Genomic DNA, 15,402 nt, shown 5'->3' with positions numbered 1-15,402 from the left:
ACTACATTCTGACAAAATCTTTGTCTTGCTAAGCAGTACAACTGCAGACTCCACCCAAAATTATCAGAGTTCTTATTAACAAAGTATAAGTCAAACAGTCACTAGATTTTCCTCCCTCTAGTTCTTATTTGTAAGTAATTCCTAGAATAACAAGTTGAAAGACTTCCAACATTAAATAAAATTTAAGAAATTTTAAGATCTTTCCTCATTTTCAATCTACAAAGACTCTCTGGAAGAAATAAGCTGGGGCCAGGGATTTAGCTCACTGGTACTGCGCCTGCCTTGCAAGTGTAAGGTCCTGAGTTCAATTCCTGGTACCAGAAAAAAAAAAAAAGAAATATGCTCTTTTAAAAATTATAGTTGTTTTCTATGTATTAAATACTGACATACTTGTATGGATTTTTTTTTCTTTTTTGGTTATTAGTACCTCCCTGGTGTGGAGTTGGTGCATGTACATAACACATCTTAATTCCTTTTTTTCACCCCCTTTCCCTCCTCCTCTCCCCCCATCCACCCATCTCCTGGTCACTTTCCTTTTACTTTTTTCATCCCCCTCCCTTGATCTCTTGACCCCCATCCCCTTTGAGAATGATCTATCACCTACTTCCCATTGGTATCTTTTATTTTCCTCTCCATTTTTACTCTGAGTTTCTCATGTGAGAGAAACTATACGATATTTAAGCTTGTGTATCTGATTTAACATTATGGGCTCAAGGTGCATCAATTTTTCTACAAATGACTCAAGTTTACCTTTCTTTATGACAGAGTAGCATTCTATTGTGTTTAAATACATTTTCTTTATCAACTCATCTGTTCATGGACATATGATCTAAGATTTAGTTATTATGAACTGTGCTGCTATAAATGTGGGTATGCATATATAGCTGCACTATGATGTCATTAACTCTTTCAGAAAGAGACCTAGAAGGGGAATAGCTGAGTCAACTGGAATTTGTAGTTAGGTTTTGAGGAATCTCTTTTTTGAGGAATTCTCATAGTGGTTGTACTAGTTTACATTCCCACCAAGAGTGTAAAATGGTTCCTTTTCCCCACAGGCTCTGCAACATTTGTTATTATTTGATTTGTTGATGATGGCCATTCTTTCTGGGTTAAAATGGAATCTCAGTGTTGTTTTAATTTGCATTTCTCTAACAGCCAGGGATGTTGAGCATTTCTTCATGTATTTATTGGCCATTTGTACTTCTTCTGTGAAGTGCCTACTCATTTGCCCATTTTTTGATTGGGTCTTTTATTTTAGGGGGTTTAATTATTTTGAGATCTTTATATACTCCAGATATGAGTCCTATGCCTGAGGAATCACTGGCAAAAACTTTTTCCCATTCTGTAGGTTTTCTTTTCACTCTGTTGGTTGTTTCTTTTGCTGTGCTGAAGTTTAATTTGATGAGATCCCATCTGTTGAATCTCAAAACTATTTCATGTACCACTGGAGTTCAGAAAGTCCTTCCCTACACCTATGCCTCCAAGAGTTTTACCTATTTTGTCCTTCAGGAGGTTAAATGTTTCTGGTTTAACATTTAGTTCTTTGACTCATTTTGATTTTAGTTAGGTACATGGTGAGAGACTGGGTCTAGATTCAATCTTCTGCAGGTGGATAGCCAGTTTTTTCCCCAACACCATTTACAAAAGAGGTTATCTATCCTCCAGTGTGTGTTTTCGGCCTGTTTGTCAAAAGTCATATAGTTGAATGTATTTGGAGTTGTTTCTGCATCCTCTATTCTGATCCACTGATCCTCATGTCTGTTTTTGTGTCATTACAGAAGCTTTGCAATGTAACTTCAAGTCTGGAATTGTAATGCCTCTAGTTTTGTTCTTTTTTACTTAGGACTGCTTTTTCTACTCTGGGTCTCTTCCAATTCCACATAAATTTTAGGATTGTTTCCTCTAGTTCTGTGAAGAATGCTGTTGGAATTTTGACTGGGACTCCATTAAATCTGTATATCAATTTTGCAAGTATGGCCATTTTGACTGTACTGGTTCTGCCTATCCAGGAACAGGATATCTTTCCATTTTCTTAAGTCCTCTTCAATTTCCTTTTACAGAGTACTATAGTTTTTACTGTAGAGGTCTTTCGCTTCCTTAGATTAATTCTTAAGTATTTAATTTTCTTGGTGCTATTGTGAATGTCATTTTTTTCCCTGATTTCTTTCTCAGCGGGTTCATTATCACTGTACAGGAATGCTATTGATTTTTGTGTGTTGATTTTGTATCCTGCTACATTACTGAATTTGGTTATTAATTCTAACAGTCTTGATTTTAGAGGATCTTCTGTGTAGAGGATCATGTCATCTGCAAACAATGATAACTTGACTTCTTCCACTCTACACAGACAGCTTTTATTTCTTTTTCTTATCTAGTTGCTCTTGCTAATGTAAATATAATACATCATGTAAACAGATGCAAGAACAAAAATCATATGATTATCTCAACAGATGCAGAAAAGGCAAAATCCAACATCACTTCATGATTACAACACTGAAGAAAATAGGTATACAGGACCTTATCTCAATCTGATAAAAGCCATTCATGACACACCTAATGCCAACATCATATTAAATGAGACAAAACTATAAGCTTTCCCTCTAAAATCAGGAACAAGGATATCCTCTAACACCACTCCTGTTCAACACAGTACTCAAAATATGTATGCTCTTAATCTATAATATTGTTGAGGAGTATCATGATATATTCCTTAAGAGATGGAGACTATAATGCTAGCTATAAATAACAGGGGTCCCTAACCCCTGGGGCCATAGGTCAGTATCAGCCCATAACCTGTCAGGAACCAGGCTGCAAAGAAAGAGATGAGCAGCAGGTGAGCAAGTTACACTTCATCTGTATTCACAGCGAGCCACTCCCCTTCACTCTCATTATCACCTGAGCAGAGGTATTAGATTCTCATGGGAACATGAACTCTACAATGAATTCTGCATGCTAGGGATCTAGATGGCATACTCCTTGTAAGAATCTAATGCCTGATGATATAAAGCAGACCTGACCCAGTAATGCTAGGCTTGGGAGTGGCTACAAATACAGATTAACATTAGCAGAGAGATTTGACCATAATCAATTACTTACAGACTCATATCAAAACCCTATGAGTGAACAGCAAGTGACAATTTAAGCTACATCTGGTGACGGACGCTGTAGTGACAAGTAAGTTGACATGCTTCAATTGTACAACTGTATTTGGTGGCAGGCTTTAAATCAAAATCTGACTCTTTATCCCACTCTTGGCGTGCACATTATTTACCACTCCTATCCACCCTTCTTTCCAACTTACATACTTCTCTCACAGTTTTTCTAACCACATTAGCTAACTACAGCCAAATGAGTTAACAGTAAATATCACTGGAGAGCTTCTTCGAAAGAGGGGAAGATCCAATGATGCAACAGTGGAAGACTAAAACTTTCAACAAAAAGAAAGGGGCATTTAAAAGAAATACCAAAACTCCTACTTAAAGTACAGGTTTATTCCAACAGCTGATTCATATTCTCCACACCTGCTTTATATAATATGTGGAGTATTAAAAGACAAGCCTTGGAAGTTTCTCAAAATTAAAAAAAAATGAATAGAAGAAAAGTTAATTATTAAGATCAAGACTTCGTCAAATGTATCTGCGCTAAGAGCATCATTTTTAGTGGGTAACCCATTGCTAAAGCTAAGAACCCCTTTATTACTGGTAATAAAAGTTGATGGTGCCCACTGGGAAGGATACTTATTGTGAACTTTTAGGAAAAGCTGCAGTTCAAAAGATGGCATGTGTTCTTTCAACTAGCACCATAACTAGATAAGCTGATGAAATAGCTCAGACTATTCAGTCACCATGATATGAAATCCAGGTTGACAAGTATTGATGTTGTCAACAAGGCAACATTTACGTTGCCTTAATTAATGTGGGATACATTTATGAGGATATGCATGATGATGTTATATGCACTTTTGTTGCCAATCAATACCACAGCTATAGAATTACTCAAGTCTTTGAGATTACAAATCAGGAAAACTATATAGGCACATACAGTGTGGCTGCCGTGACTGGACAACTTTCTAGTTTCACTACTAGTGTTAAAGAGGGTGCTTCTGAATGTGAGTCTATGCACTGTGCTATCCAGAGAAATGCTGCCTAGCCAAAATAATGTCACCTGAACTTGACATTTTCTAGGATATGACTAAAATTATCAACCACATTAAAGTACATGCCCTTAACTCACATGTATTTGTTCAGCTCTGTGAAGAGATGGACTCACAGTACACATCTCTCCCCTTACACACAGAAATGAGATGGCTTTCTAAAGGTAGATCACTGGCCAGTTTTTGAGTCACAAGAGCTACTCCAGAGATTTCTTTTAGAAAATGTCACTAGTGATAAATTTCAGTGACACAGAATGGAATACATAACTTGCTTGTGTGACATATTCAACCTGCTCTGTGTTCAAGTCAGCAGATAAAGTGGATATAGTCAAAACCAAGCTGGAATTATTGGGGCAATGAGTGAACATTAAGATTTCTGACATGTTTTAAACATTAGCAGAGATTTTGAAAAAGAATGAGCCATTGCTCTCTTTCTTCCAGCTGATGCATGATTACCTATCTCACTTTTCAAAAGAGTTAAAGCATTACTTCTCCACCATAAAGACCCCCCCCCCCCAAAACTGGGGAGGAATGGACCCACAATCCAGGTGTAAATAAGCCAAGTGAATTGACTTTGTGCTAAAAGAGGATCAACACAATTGGCAGTTGCCTTAAAAGTATGTTTGAGACAACTTCAAATCACCATATGTTCTGGATTAAAGTCAAGGCTGAATATCCTGAGACTACCACAGAAGCACTGAAAAGCCTGCTCCCATTTCCAAAGTCCTAGCTTTGTGCACTAGGGCTTTCTATCGTGATAGCAACCAAAATGAGATCACAGAGAAGACTGGACATAACATACTCCAGGTGTCACTGTCTCCCATCACCCTCAGATGGGAACATCTAGTTGCAGAGCTCCCACTGATTCTGCATCATAGTGAGTTGTATAATTATTTCATTATAGATTACATGTAATAATAATAGTAATAAAGTACACAATAAATATAATACCATTGAAAGTGCACAATAAATGTAATACATATGAGTCATCCCAAAACCACTCCCCCATCAGGTTCATGGAAAAACTATCTTCCAAGATGTTAGGGTTTTTTTATTTTTTACTTTGGTACTGGGGATTGAACTCGGGTCCTTGCGCTTGCAAGGCAGGCGGCGGAACCACTGAGCTAAATCTCCAGTCCTAAAACTATCTTCTAAGAAACTGGTCCCTGGGGGCAAAGAGATTAAAGACCACTGCTTCAGAACTATTATTCCGAGAAAACTAGCATAGTATCCAGAAGAGTCCCTTGTAACTGAATATTTAATTATCAACAGTAAATTATAAGTGAATTGTACTTCATTTTACAAATTTATAGTATTTGTAAAATGCCGAATTTCAAAAGATATCTGACACAGCTGAGTGACAGAACGTTCAAAACAACTTCATATTTAAAATTTAATTGTGTGATAATTGTATTATCATCAACATTAAGAAAGAGACACCTCGGTACAACAAAAAAACAAAGAAAGAAAGCCACAAGGCCTCTAATCCTTATTGCCAACCTGGAAACTTAACTACAACTATAACCCAAGAAGAAAGAAGATCAAAGTGTGACACCACAGATGGTATGAATGTATATATATTTATATCTAATCAAGTACACATCTATAAGTAGTCTATATCACAAATCTTAACTTATTACCTCTTTAATTTTTTCCCTTTTCTTTCTTATCTCAATATCTTCTGGGTCTCCACCACTGATTCCTACAAGGTTTGGAATGGGAACTGGTGGCAGTGGCTTGTTCTCTTTTGTCTTCATTTCTTGGGCTACCTTATTTTTCTCTGTCTGAATTTCTGCACGAATTTCCTCTCTTGACTGTCTTAATTTTTCTTTTGCTTCTTCCAGAGCCTTTTCATGATCAGCTCGAATTTTATTTCTTAGACGTTCTTCTTCTTCCCTGTGAGTAAAGAAGAAGAAAAACAAACTAGTCAGAGTGAGTCTGCCTAAGAACATCAACCTTAAAACATAAAACTTAAAAGTTCCTCCACTAAACCCTGATAACAGTTCACTAATCTTGCCATGTAACATTAACATTTATCAGTGAGACAGACTCAGATCTGCCCAAAGAATTAGGGTAAATGTGACCTGGTATGAGAAAGAATATGAACCCTAAACAATGAAGAGTAAACACCACGTAAGGAAAAAGAAAACCTAGAGTTCCAAATTTCAGGTCTAAGTGAGAAGAGAAAATGTCAATCAGTAACTTACAGATAGATACATGCGAATAAATACCAAACTGTGCAAAACTAAAGGAAGGAGAAAAAGTAAAATGTAAAATTAAGTGTCAGAGAAGGGACAAAAATATAAACATAGAGCCAAAGGAAAAGAGACACAGGGAATGGGAAATTTTTCATTTCTTACGAGTACAGCATATGCCTTTAGAGGCTTTTAAATTTTGCAAGTAGCATTGTTAAGGCCTATATCTAGATGTCCCTCCAAAGCCTTATGCACTCAAAAGTGGGGTTACTAAGAGGGAGCTGGATCATGAATGTGAGATACTGGATTACGATTATGTAATAAGTGGATTGGCCCACTGGTCAGTTTAGCCTAGTCCTGGGTGGGGATAATGGTTGGTGGGTGGCACAATCAATAGGCTGAATGGAATAAAAAGGCAAAGGAAGGCTCACTGCTGGCTGCTTCCTGTCTGCCATGCCATGGACTGTTTCTCCTCTTCCATGCACCTCTGTCACACTGTCCTACCTTGGAGCCAGCTGACTATGGACTGAAAGCTCTACAAATTGTGAGCTAAAATAAACCCTTCCTCCTTTAACTTGTCATTGTCAAGTATTTTGTCCCAGCAACAAGAAAGTAACTAAGATAGATTTCACAGTGTGATGGCTCCCAACTCATATGGGAATAGCTACTTAAAATGCTCTTAAACCCTTGTTAAAAATACACATGCCAATTTAGTAGGTCTGCATGAAATCTATGAATCTATACTGGTTGAATGTTCTGCCAAATGCTTGGGACCAGAAGTATTTCAGATTTCATATGTGCAGGGGGCAGGGATAAAGTATTTACTGCCTCTCTAGAAAATGTTTAGTGGTTCTTTAAAAACCAAAATGCAACTATCATAGAATCCAGCAACTCCATTTATCTCAGTGAGATGAAGACTCATGTTCACACAAAAACCTATAATCCAAGCCAGTCACTAAAAGGCAAATATTATTTGATTCCATTTACATGAAGCACTCAGAGGAGGCAAAACTAGAGCTGTAAAGTAAAATAGCAGTATCCAAGGACTGTGGGTAAAGCTAACAGGAGTTACTGTTTAATAGGTGCAGAGTTTCGGTTTCGCCAAGATTAAAAGAGTTCTGGAGGGGGATAGAAGTGATGTTTGTACAATATGAATGTACATAAAGCCACTGAATCAAAGAGTAAATGACATATAGTCTGATCTGTTCAAGAGATTAGGAGACTCAGGGAGCTGGGGGCATCATCAACAAACAGGAGTTGAGTGAAGTCTCATACAACATAACCAAAGTAGACACAAACACTACCCAAGAGTCTTCCAATCAGTATCCTTGTATATCAAAGGGGAAAAAAACAATTTATAATTTAATATTAAAAAATAAAAAAATGTTTAGAAGAAAAGAAAACTGAATTCTCTTCAGCAGAGAGGAAAGGGAGAGGAAGGTCACAGAAGTCTAGACAGGAACATGCAAGGCCATTAAAGAGGGAAGGAGAATCCATGGGGCCTAGACCAGATGTGAAAGGAGTGGGAGATGCCAAGCTGGCCTCTGAGTGAATCCAAGAGGGATTGACATATAGGCTGAATGAAGTTTTATAAAAGATAAGCAAGGTAGACACAGCAGTAACCTACACACAAACACACACCAAGAGCATTCCAATCACTTTCTCACCCTTACCAACAGAAAAACAGTATACTCAACTGAGAGAACAGATCATAATCCATCTATGATAATCAAGTCTTTCCCAGAAGACCCTACAGCTAGAGAGTGGCCACATAACCCTGTCCCAATCAATGAGACCAAGGGGACTACTAGGAAATGTTTTCCTTTGTGGATTAAAAAATGGAAAAAGGCAGTTTTACAAAGGGGCTTTTGACTGCTAAGTCTAACCCTATCCAACTATCTATTCCTATCTTCAAATATAATCATAATGCTTAAAACTTTAACAAACATCTTGCAATCAAGAGGTAGCAAGTCTGGGGCCGGGGATTTAGCTCAGTGGTTTCGCTGCCTGCTGCGCAAGCACAAGGACCCGAGTTCGATCTCCGGTACCAAAAAAAAAAAAAAAAAAAGAGGTAGTAAGTGTGAAGATAAATAGCCAAAATGGTTCAAGGGAGATAAGAAAGAGAGAAAGTGCTTGGTATTGATGTGTTATTGTCAGGGCCCTCAACTGCCTGTCTCCAGAATTCAGATTCTGTGGAATTACTGTCAGCTAGATGTCCTATCACTTCCAGCTAAAAATTTTCCCAACCACATACTCATCTAGCAAGCAAGCACACGGATTCAGGAAATTAAGAGAGCCCAGTACTGTGGAAGAACACCACCAAACAGGGAGAACTAGTGCCTTCAAGGGCAGTTTCTGTCCTCACGATGCCATGTAAGAGTGTCCAGAAGAGAGCCAAGTTCTCCATGTCCAGTTCCAAGATACTTGTTACTCTTAGGTTATTGCTGAAAGGCCCAGAAAAGTTCTGCAACAAATAGGCTTAAATAACACTTCCTAAATGTAACCACAGTTCTCCTTCACTACATAATCCTTATAGCATGCATAGAACAGTGACACAGAAAAAACGTCTCTAAGTATGCCGCCAGCAAAGCTTGTGTGGTAGAACATTTTTTGCTATGTGACACTGTCTATATGTCACCTCTCTGAGTCTCCTTTTCTCATCTGTAAAAACAGATACTCTGCTAATCTCATAAGATTGTTAGAAGACTGGATGAGATGACACAGGGGTTGGAAATTCAGTTAATTCAATTCCTCCATTTCCTTCCCATTTCCTATCCTCTCATCTCCACTGTCATTATTCATCCTAGGTAGTCTCCTTCCCTGAGGCTCTTGTTAGTATCTGAGTTTTGATTTGACAGAAATAAGCAATCGAGTGATAGATTTTCTTCTCCAATTAGAATATTTAAATAGAACACATAAGAAAGAAGACAAATATACTGAATTACATAAGGACCATTAAATCTACAATGAAATCTTATTTGGCAAATATTTAGATGACTAAAAGTATTTCCTTTTGATAGTCACTCAATACTAGTCTTTACCTACAAACATGAAGTCTCAGGCATTCTTTAAAAACTGATAAATTAAAACTCTCAGAACTGCCTCCAACTTCATTGTGTTCCTCTGCCATCCTTGCACCACTACACCTTTCTAAGAGTACTACTGTACTTACTACTGTTCTACTTTTTACTACATCTCATCACTCTATCCACCGCAGCTAAAACTTAATAACTAAGTTTATTCTTCCTTTGAAACTCCTTCCTCAAACCAGCCTTTACAAGAAGCCTGTGATCACTGACTTCACCACCTTCACTGAACCCCCACAATGTCGTATTTCATCCTTTCGGTCACTTCTGCTCTTATTCAAAATACTCTTTCTACTTAATACTGACTCATTGTATTCTCTCAACTATTACGTCAAAGTATAAATGGTCAGCCTTCACAAGGTAGCTATTCCAGATTCAAGTAATTAACACTGTGTAAGACATTACCATAAAGTATTTGCCAGACATCTCCAATTTAACATGTCAAAACAGAACTGAATGATTAGTATAAAAAAGGAAAATCACTGGCTAAGCTCATTCAGGAACACATATAAGAAAAATAACATTTTAGCAAAGTGAGTCAGCAATATTAGAAAATAAGAAAAAAAGGTAATTCATAATTAACTGGATTTCTCTGGGAAATATGAAGAGATTAATATCTAAAAGTTTATCACTACAATTTATCCACTAATAAAAAAGAAAAGCATGGTCACTCATTAGAAACAGAAAAAGAAAGCGATAAAATGCAACACTCATTCCTGATACCAAAACCGGGAAGAATTCAGGCCCTTCCGAAAGAGAAAAGTAGAACTTCAACTTAATAAATGATATCTTCCAAAACTATAGCAAATATTCTTAACTGTGAAACTACAGAAGCAATTCTCTTCAAAATGAGAGAAACAAGAACTATCACAGTTTGTATTTGATTATAGTGAAAATCTTAGTCAACAAAATAAAACAAGAATAAAATATAAGGAAAAGGAATTTTTTTAAATGCTGAATTCTGTCACAGGCAATATTATGTCTACATAGAAAATCCAAGACTCTATAAATCATTACAAATGAGAGTTCAACAAGGAAAGGAAGAAAACTACCTAGGCAAATAACAGATAATCAGTAAATGTAATTTCCTTCCCTTCCTACCTGTTGAGTTCCATTTTTCTAGATTCCAAGTATTCACACTTTCATTGAAACCTTTTTCTATGTTACATCAGCTTTCATTCACATCCATTACTTCCTTGCTAAGTTTTTCTAGCCCATGCTTTTTGATTTAGGTTTATGAAATTTAAGAGCCCTCAAGACTTTGCCAGATAACTTTTTTAAAAAACTATTTTAGGTGAATCTTACTAAATTGCCTCTTATAAACCCTTTAATTCTAAGAATAACTACTGCTCCTATGTAATAAAAAACATGATGAATGAATCAATACTATCTCTTAAAAGATAAATGACAACCTGTATTTGATATTTTTAAAAATAGCATTACATATTAAACAACCTTTTCAGACATCTATGTTTTGGTAAGATTCAAGAAAAATTTCAGAGAATCCATGAAAGCACAATAAAAATACTGTAGTTGAAGCAGTTAAGAAACTAATTACTTGAGTACAATATTAGGTCATGAATGGTTTTCAGAAATCACTACAAGATAGTCAGCAACTGGTACAGAAAATGCCAAAACAGTAACTCCATACAGCTTACTGACGAGTGCTTGAAGGAACATAAGCCCTTCCAAAGCAACAGCAGCACCTTCAAAGTCACGAAGGAAGAGCTCCTTAAGCTTAGAGAGAAGCATGAGGTAAAATGATGGCAACTAGTATTAAGGGGGTGATTCTCTGCAGCAAATAAATTTACTCTATGTGCACAGAATAACGGTGTTACTATAAAACAACAAAGAATGTTCTGCTTGTTATCATTTTAAGTACAAATCATGTACTTTCCAGGGCACTGACTGTAGTTAGCAAACAGCACAACCTGCATCACACTTGGGCTCCCTACTCCATAATACTGAATTCTATTCTTAAGACATTAATAGAGAAGCACAAATATTTCTCAATACAAGTACATAATTGGTCAGCCACATGAAATACCCTACAAGAGACTCCAAGTCAAGCATCCTGAGAAACCCACTGAACCTCAAGCTTCAACACAGACCTAACTACCTTGGTCATGTGACTCCCACAAAACACCAAAGCGTTTCCATTTTAATAATGTAACCCATGAACCATCAACATAAACTCACAGTCTCTATCCTAAAGTTTATTTAGGTATAGGTCATTATGTGGCTGTTAAAAGGTTTTGTTTACATAGAGAGCTATTATAGACTATTCTAATAAGTTTTTATAGGATTTCAGTTTGAGTTGTTAGTAATTTCAGTTTAAATCAATGGTTATAAGTCACTGAATTAATTTCAGCTGAACTCAATGATAATAAACTGACATTTTCCAAATGTAAGGGGGAATGAAATAGGCACCGGGAATGCTCAAAAAGTAAGATACATTATTTGCCCACTGGGGTTCACAATCTAAAAAAATTACGTAAAGTAAATAAAAAAGAAATGGGCAAACCACAACAGAAGTACTAGGAAGAGATTATTATGGAAAGGGTAAGATATACATGAAAAAACAGCCATTTTTTTTCTTGTTTTTAATTCATTTTTATGAATATGTGTTTACAGTATGTAATGATCACATTTATTGTGGACAGTTGGTATATGTATAAACACATCTCTATTTCTTTTTGTCCCTGCCCCTTCTTTCTCTCCCCTCTCTTTCCAACTCTTCGTCCCCTTTCCATTTGCAAAAGCTAAATTTCTGGAGTTTTTTTTAATTCTTTTTTTTCATCCCCTGTTGCTCTCTTCCCTCCGTATCTTATTCCCCTTCCCATTTGAAAAAGATCTCCCTACTTCTTATTCTCCATCTTTTATTTCACTTTTTACTTACATTTTGGACTTCTCATATAAGAGACACCATGCGGTATTTAAGCTTGTGTGTCTGATCTCACTTAATACTATGGTCTTAAGGTGTATCCATTTACCTATGAATGCATACTTGGGTTTATAGTAGCGCAATTTGTAATAGCTAAATCACGGAAACAGCCTGTATGTCCATCAACAGATGAAAGAATAAAGAATGTGGTATTTGGGCTGGGGATTTAGCTCAGTGGTTCCATCGCCTGCCTCGAAAGCACAAGGTCCCAAGTTCCATCCCCAGTACCAAAAATTTTTTTTAAAAGAACGTAATATTTATACACAATGGATACTACTCTGGTATACAGAACGTTAAGAACAGCCATTTGTAAGCTTACACATATCACCAGAAAACATATTCACATCGGGAAATTACAGAACTACATGATCTGCTAGCAGAAATTAAAAGAACAGAAGTTTATCAGGTACATTAAGAAAATTAAGGCATTCTAGGTGTAGAAAGTAGACTGTACAATGCCATGAAAGTGACACAACATACTGGATAGCAAATGATTTAGTTTGATCAAAAATGTAAGATGAAGAAGGGTAATGTAATACAGACAGCATAACAAAGAAATCAGAGAAGGCAAAAGCTCAATTATGAATAGAACTTAGAGTGCATCTTGAGGGCAAAAGCAAGACACTAAAGGGCTTCAGCTTGAAAAGAGCAAAACTGTATTTCAGTCTTGGAAAGAAGATCTCCTCAGGATTGACTGGGCAAGAGGAGGTTTACACGGACATAGAAAAAGGAGATTGGACATGGCAGCAACACGTAGGCAAAAAGGTGACAAGAGCCTAATAAAGCACATCTATAGCAATTATGAAGAAAGAACTAAATACAAGAGACATCAGAAAAGCACAGCAGTAAGTTTAGGCAAATTATTAAACATGAAAGGCAAAGGAGTTAAGGATGATAGGTTTTTCACTCTAATGGACAGAAAGGTATATCATTAACTTGACAGTGAATAAAGAAGGAAAAAAATGATTTGGGATAAAGAGGAAAAGAAAGAATGAATGAGTATGATTTCACACATGCTAAGTTTAAAGTCAACAAAGTACACAAGTTCAGATGTCATCGGCTGAGGACAAAGACTTGGAAATCATCAGCTTATACAGGACAGTTGCAAGTCCCACCTAACTATACTTACAGGGGTGAATTTTATGTTGCGTAAAGTATGCCTCAATAAAGTTTCCTTTATAAAAATAAGAATAGCCATATTAATATCAGACAGTGGTTCTAAGGGATAAAGAAGGTCATTTCCTAAAATACATGTGACTCATAGACATAATGTATCCAATTCAGTGGCATTAGTATATTGCAAGCACCGCTGCTCATCTAACTTTTTTACTTCTTCTTTAATCCAGAAGTGCATTAGTTTCCAAATATTTGGAGATTATTCAGCGTCTTCATTTTACTGATTTCTATTTTAATTCCTATGTAGCAAAGAACATATTTTGTGTAGTTTGAATCCTTTTAAACTTAAATAAGACTTCTTTTATAGCCCAGAAAGTGGTCCATATTGGTACATCTTCCATCTACTTGAACAAAATGTGTATTTTGCTGTTGGGTCGAGTGTTCCATAAAAATCAATTCTGTCAAGTTGACTGAAAGTGTTGTTTAAAGTCTTTTATTTCCTTACAGATTTTCCTTCTTTTTTTTTTTTTATCAATTATGGAGTAAAAAGGCATTGAAATTATCACAAAACTATGAATATTAGGAATGAGAGAAGTGTCAGAATCTTACAATCCTACAATATTAAAATGACAGGAAAGACTATTATTAATAACTTTGTGGCAAAATGTATATCCTTTATTAAAAAAAAACAACTCCAGATGTTTTTCACTCCACAATTCTACCAAGGATTAAGGTCAGAATTAATACCATTTCCAGAGAAACTCGGAAAACTTCCCAACTCATTTTGAGGCCAACATTACCACGTTACAGAATTAGACAAACGCAAACATTAATAAATAAAAGACTAGTATCTCTCCTGATCAGAGAAAATCCCTTGTAGAATTAAATAATATACCACAACCAAATGGTGTTTAACATTCAAGAATCAAACAATGTAGCAGGTTTTAAAAGAACAACTATACCATCTCAATAGATGTAGAAAAAGCATTTGACAAAATTAAACATCCATTCCTAACAAAAATTCAGCAAATACAAGAAAACTTCCTAATCTGAGTAAGGCCATGCTCACAAAATCTTTAACTGACAACATACTTAATGGTGAAAACAATGTTTTTCTTCTAGGATCAAGAACACATGAAAGATATCCACTTTCACTACTTCTATTTAACTACATATTAGAAGCCTTAGCCAATGAAGGCCATACAGTTTAAAAGGAGAAGTAAAGCTGTAGTTATTCACAGATGCCATAATTATGTAAAGGGCCGGGGATTTAGCTCAGTGGTTCCACCGCCTGCCTTGCAAGTGCAAGGACCTGAGGAGTTCAATCCCCAGTAACGACAACAACAAAACCATCAACCATAATTATGTAAAAATCCTGTGGGATCTAAAAAAAAAAAAAATACCCCACATGAAATATAGTAAGTTAGTTTTATAAGATCACTGAACTCAGGGTCAATATTCACAAACCAGGTGCACTTTATATATTGGCAAAAAAAGGAAAAAATTTTAAATATTGCTTATAATAGAATCAAAATGTGATTTTAAGAATAAATTCAAGATGAGCAAAACCTGTACATTGAAAAATATGAAACACTGTTACAAGAAATTAGAGAAAAATCCAAATAAATAGATATACCATGTTTGTGAATAAGAAGACTAAATATTGTTAAGATGTCAATTCTCCCCAATTTAATTTACAGATTCAGTGAAATTTAAAGTTCTCATAGGCTTTTCCAGGAAAGATGATTTTACGTTTACATAAAAATGCAAAAGACATAAAGTAGACAACCAACTTTTAAAAAGAGGGGAAAAAAATGGAGGACTTATACTACCTTAGTGTAAAGTTAAATAATTAAGACAGTGTAGTACAGTATTAGTATTAAAATTCACAATTAAATACAGCACAGA

General features: G+C 35.9%; 1 protein-coding gene across 1 annotated transcript in view; it reads right to left on the bottom strand.

Moving 5' to 3' along the window:
• Man1a2 (mannosidase alpha class 1A member 2) overlaps window positions 1-15,402 on the bottom strand; it is a 146,429-nt gene that overhangs the window by 114,128 nt on the left and 16,899 nt on the right. The window contains exon 2 of the mRNA XM_004853818.4: window positions 5,794-6,049. Within this exon, the coding sequence (XP_004853875.1) occupies window positions 5,794-6,049 (256 nt within the window). The remainder of the gene's footprint in view (window positions 1-5,793; window positions 6,050-15,402) is intronic.

Source organism: Heterocephalus glaber, unplaced genomic scaffold (assembly GCF_053883595.1).
Source record: "Heterocephalus glaber isolate CG9 unplaced genomic scaffold, H.glaber_assembly_v1.0 deba00001442, whole genome shotgun sequence".
Lineage (NCBI taxonomy): Eukaryota > Metazoa > Chordata > Mammalia > Rodentia > Bathyergidae > Heterocephalus > Heterocephalus glaber.
Note: the sequence above shows the minus strand (reverse complement) of the source record. Positions and strands in the feature narration are given on the sequence as shown.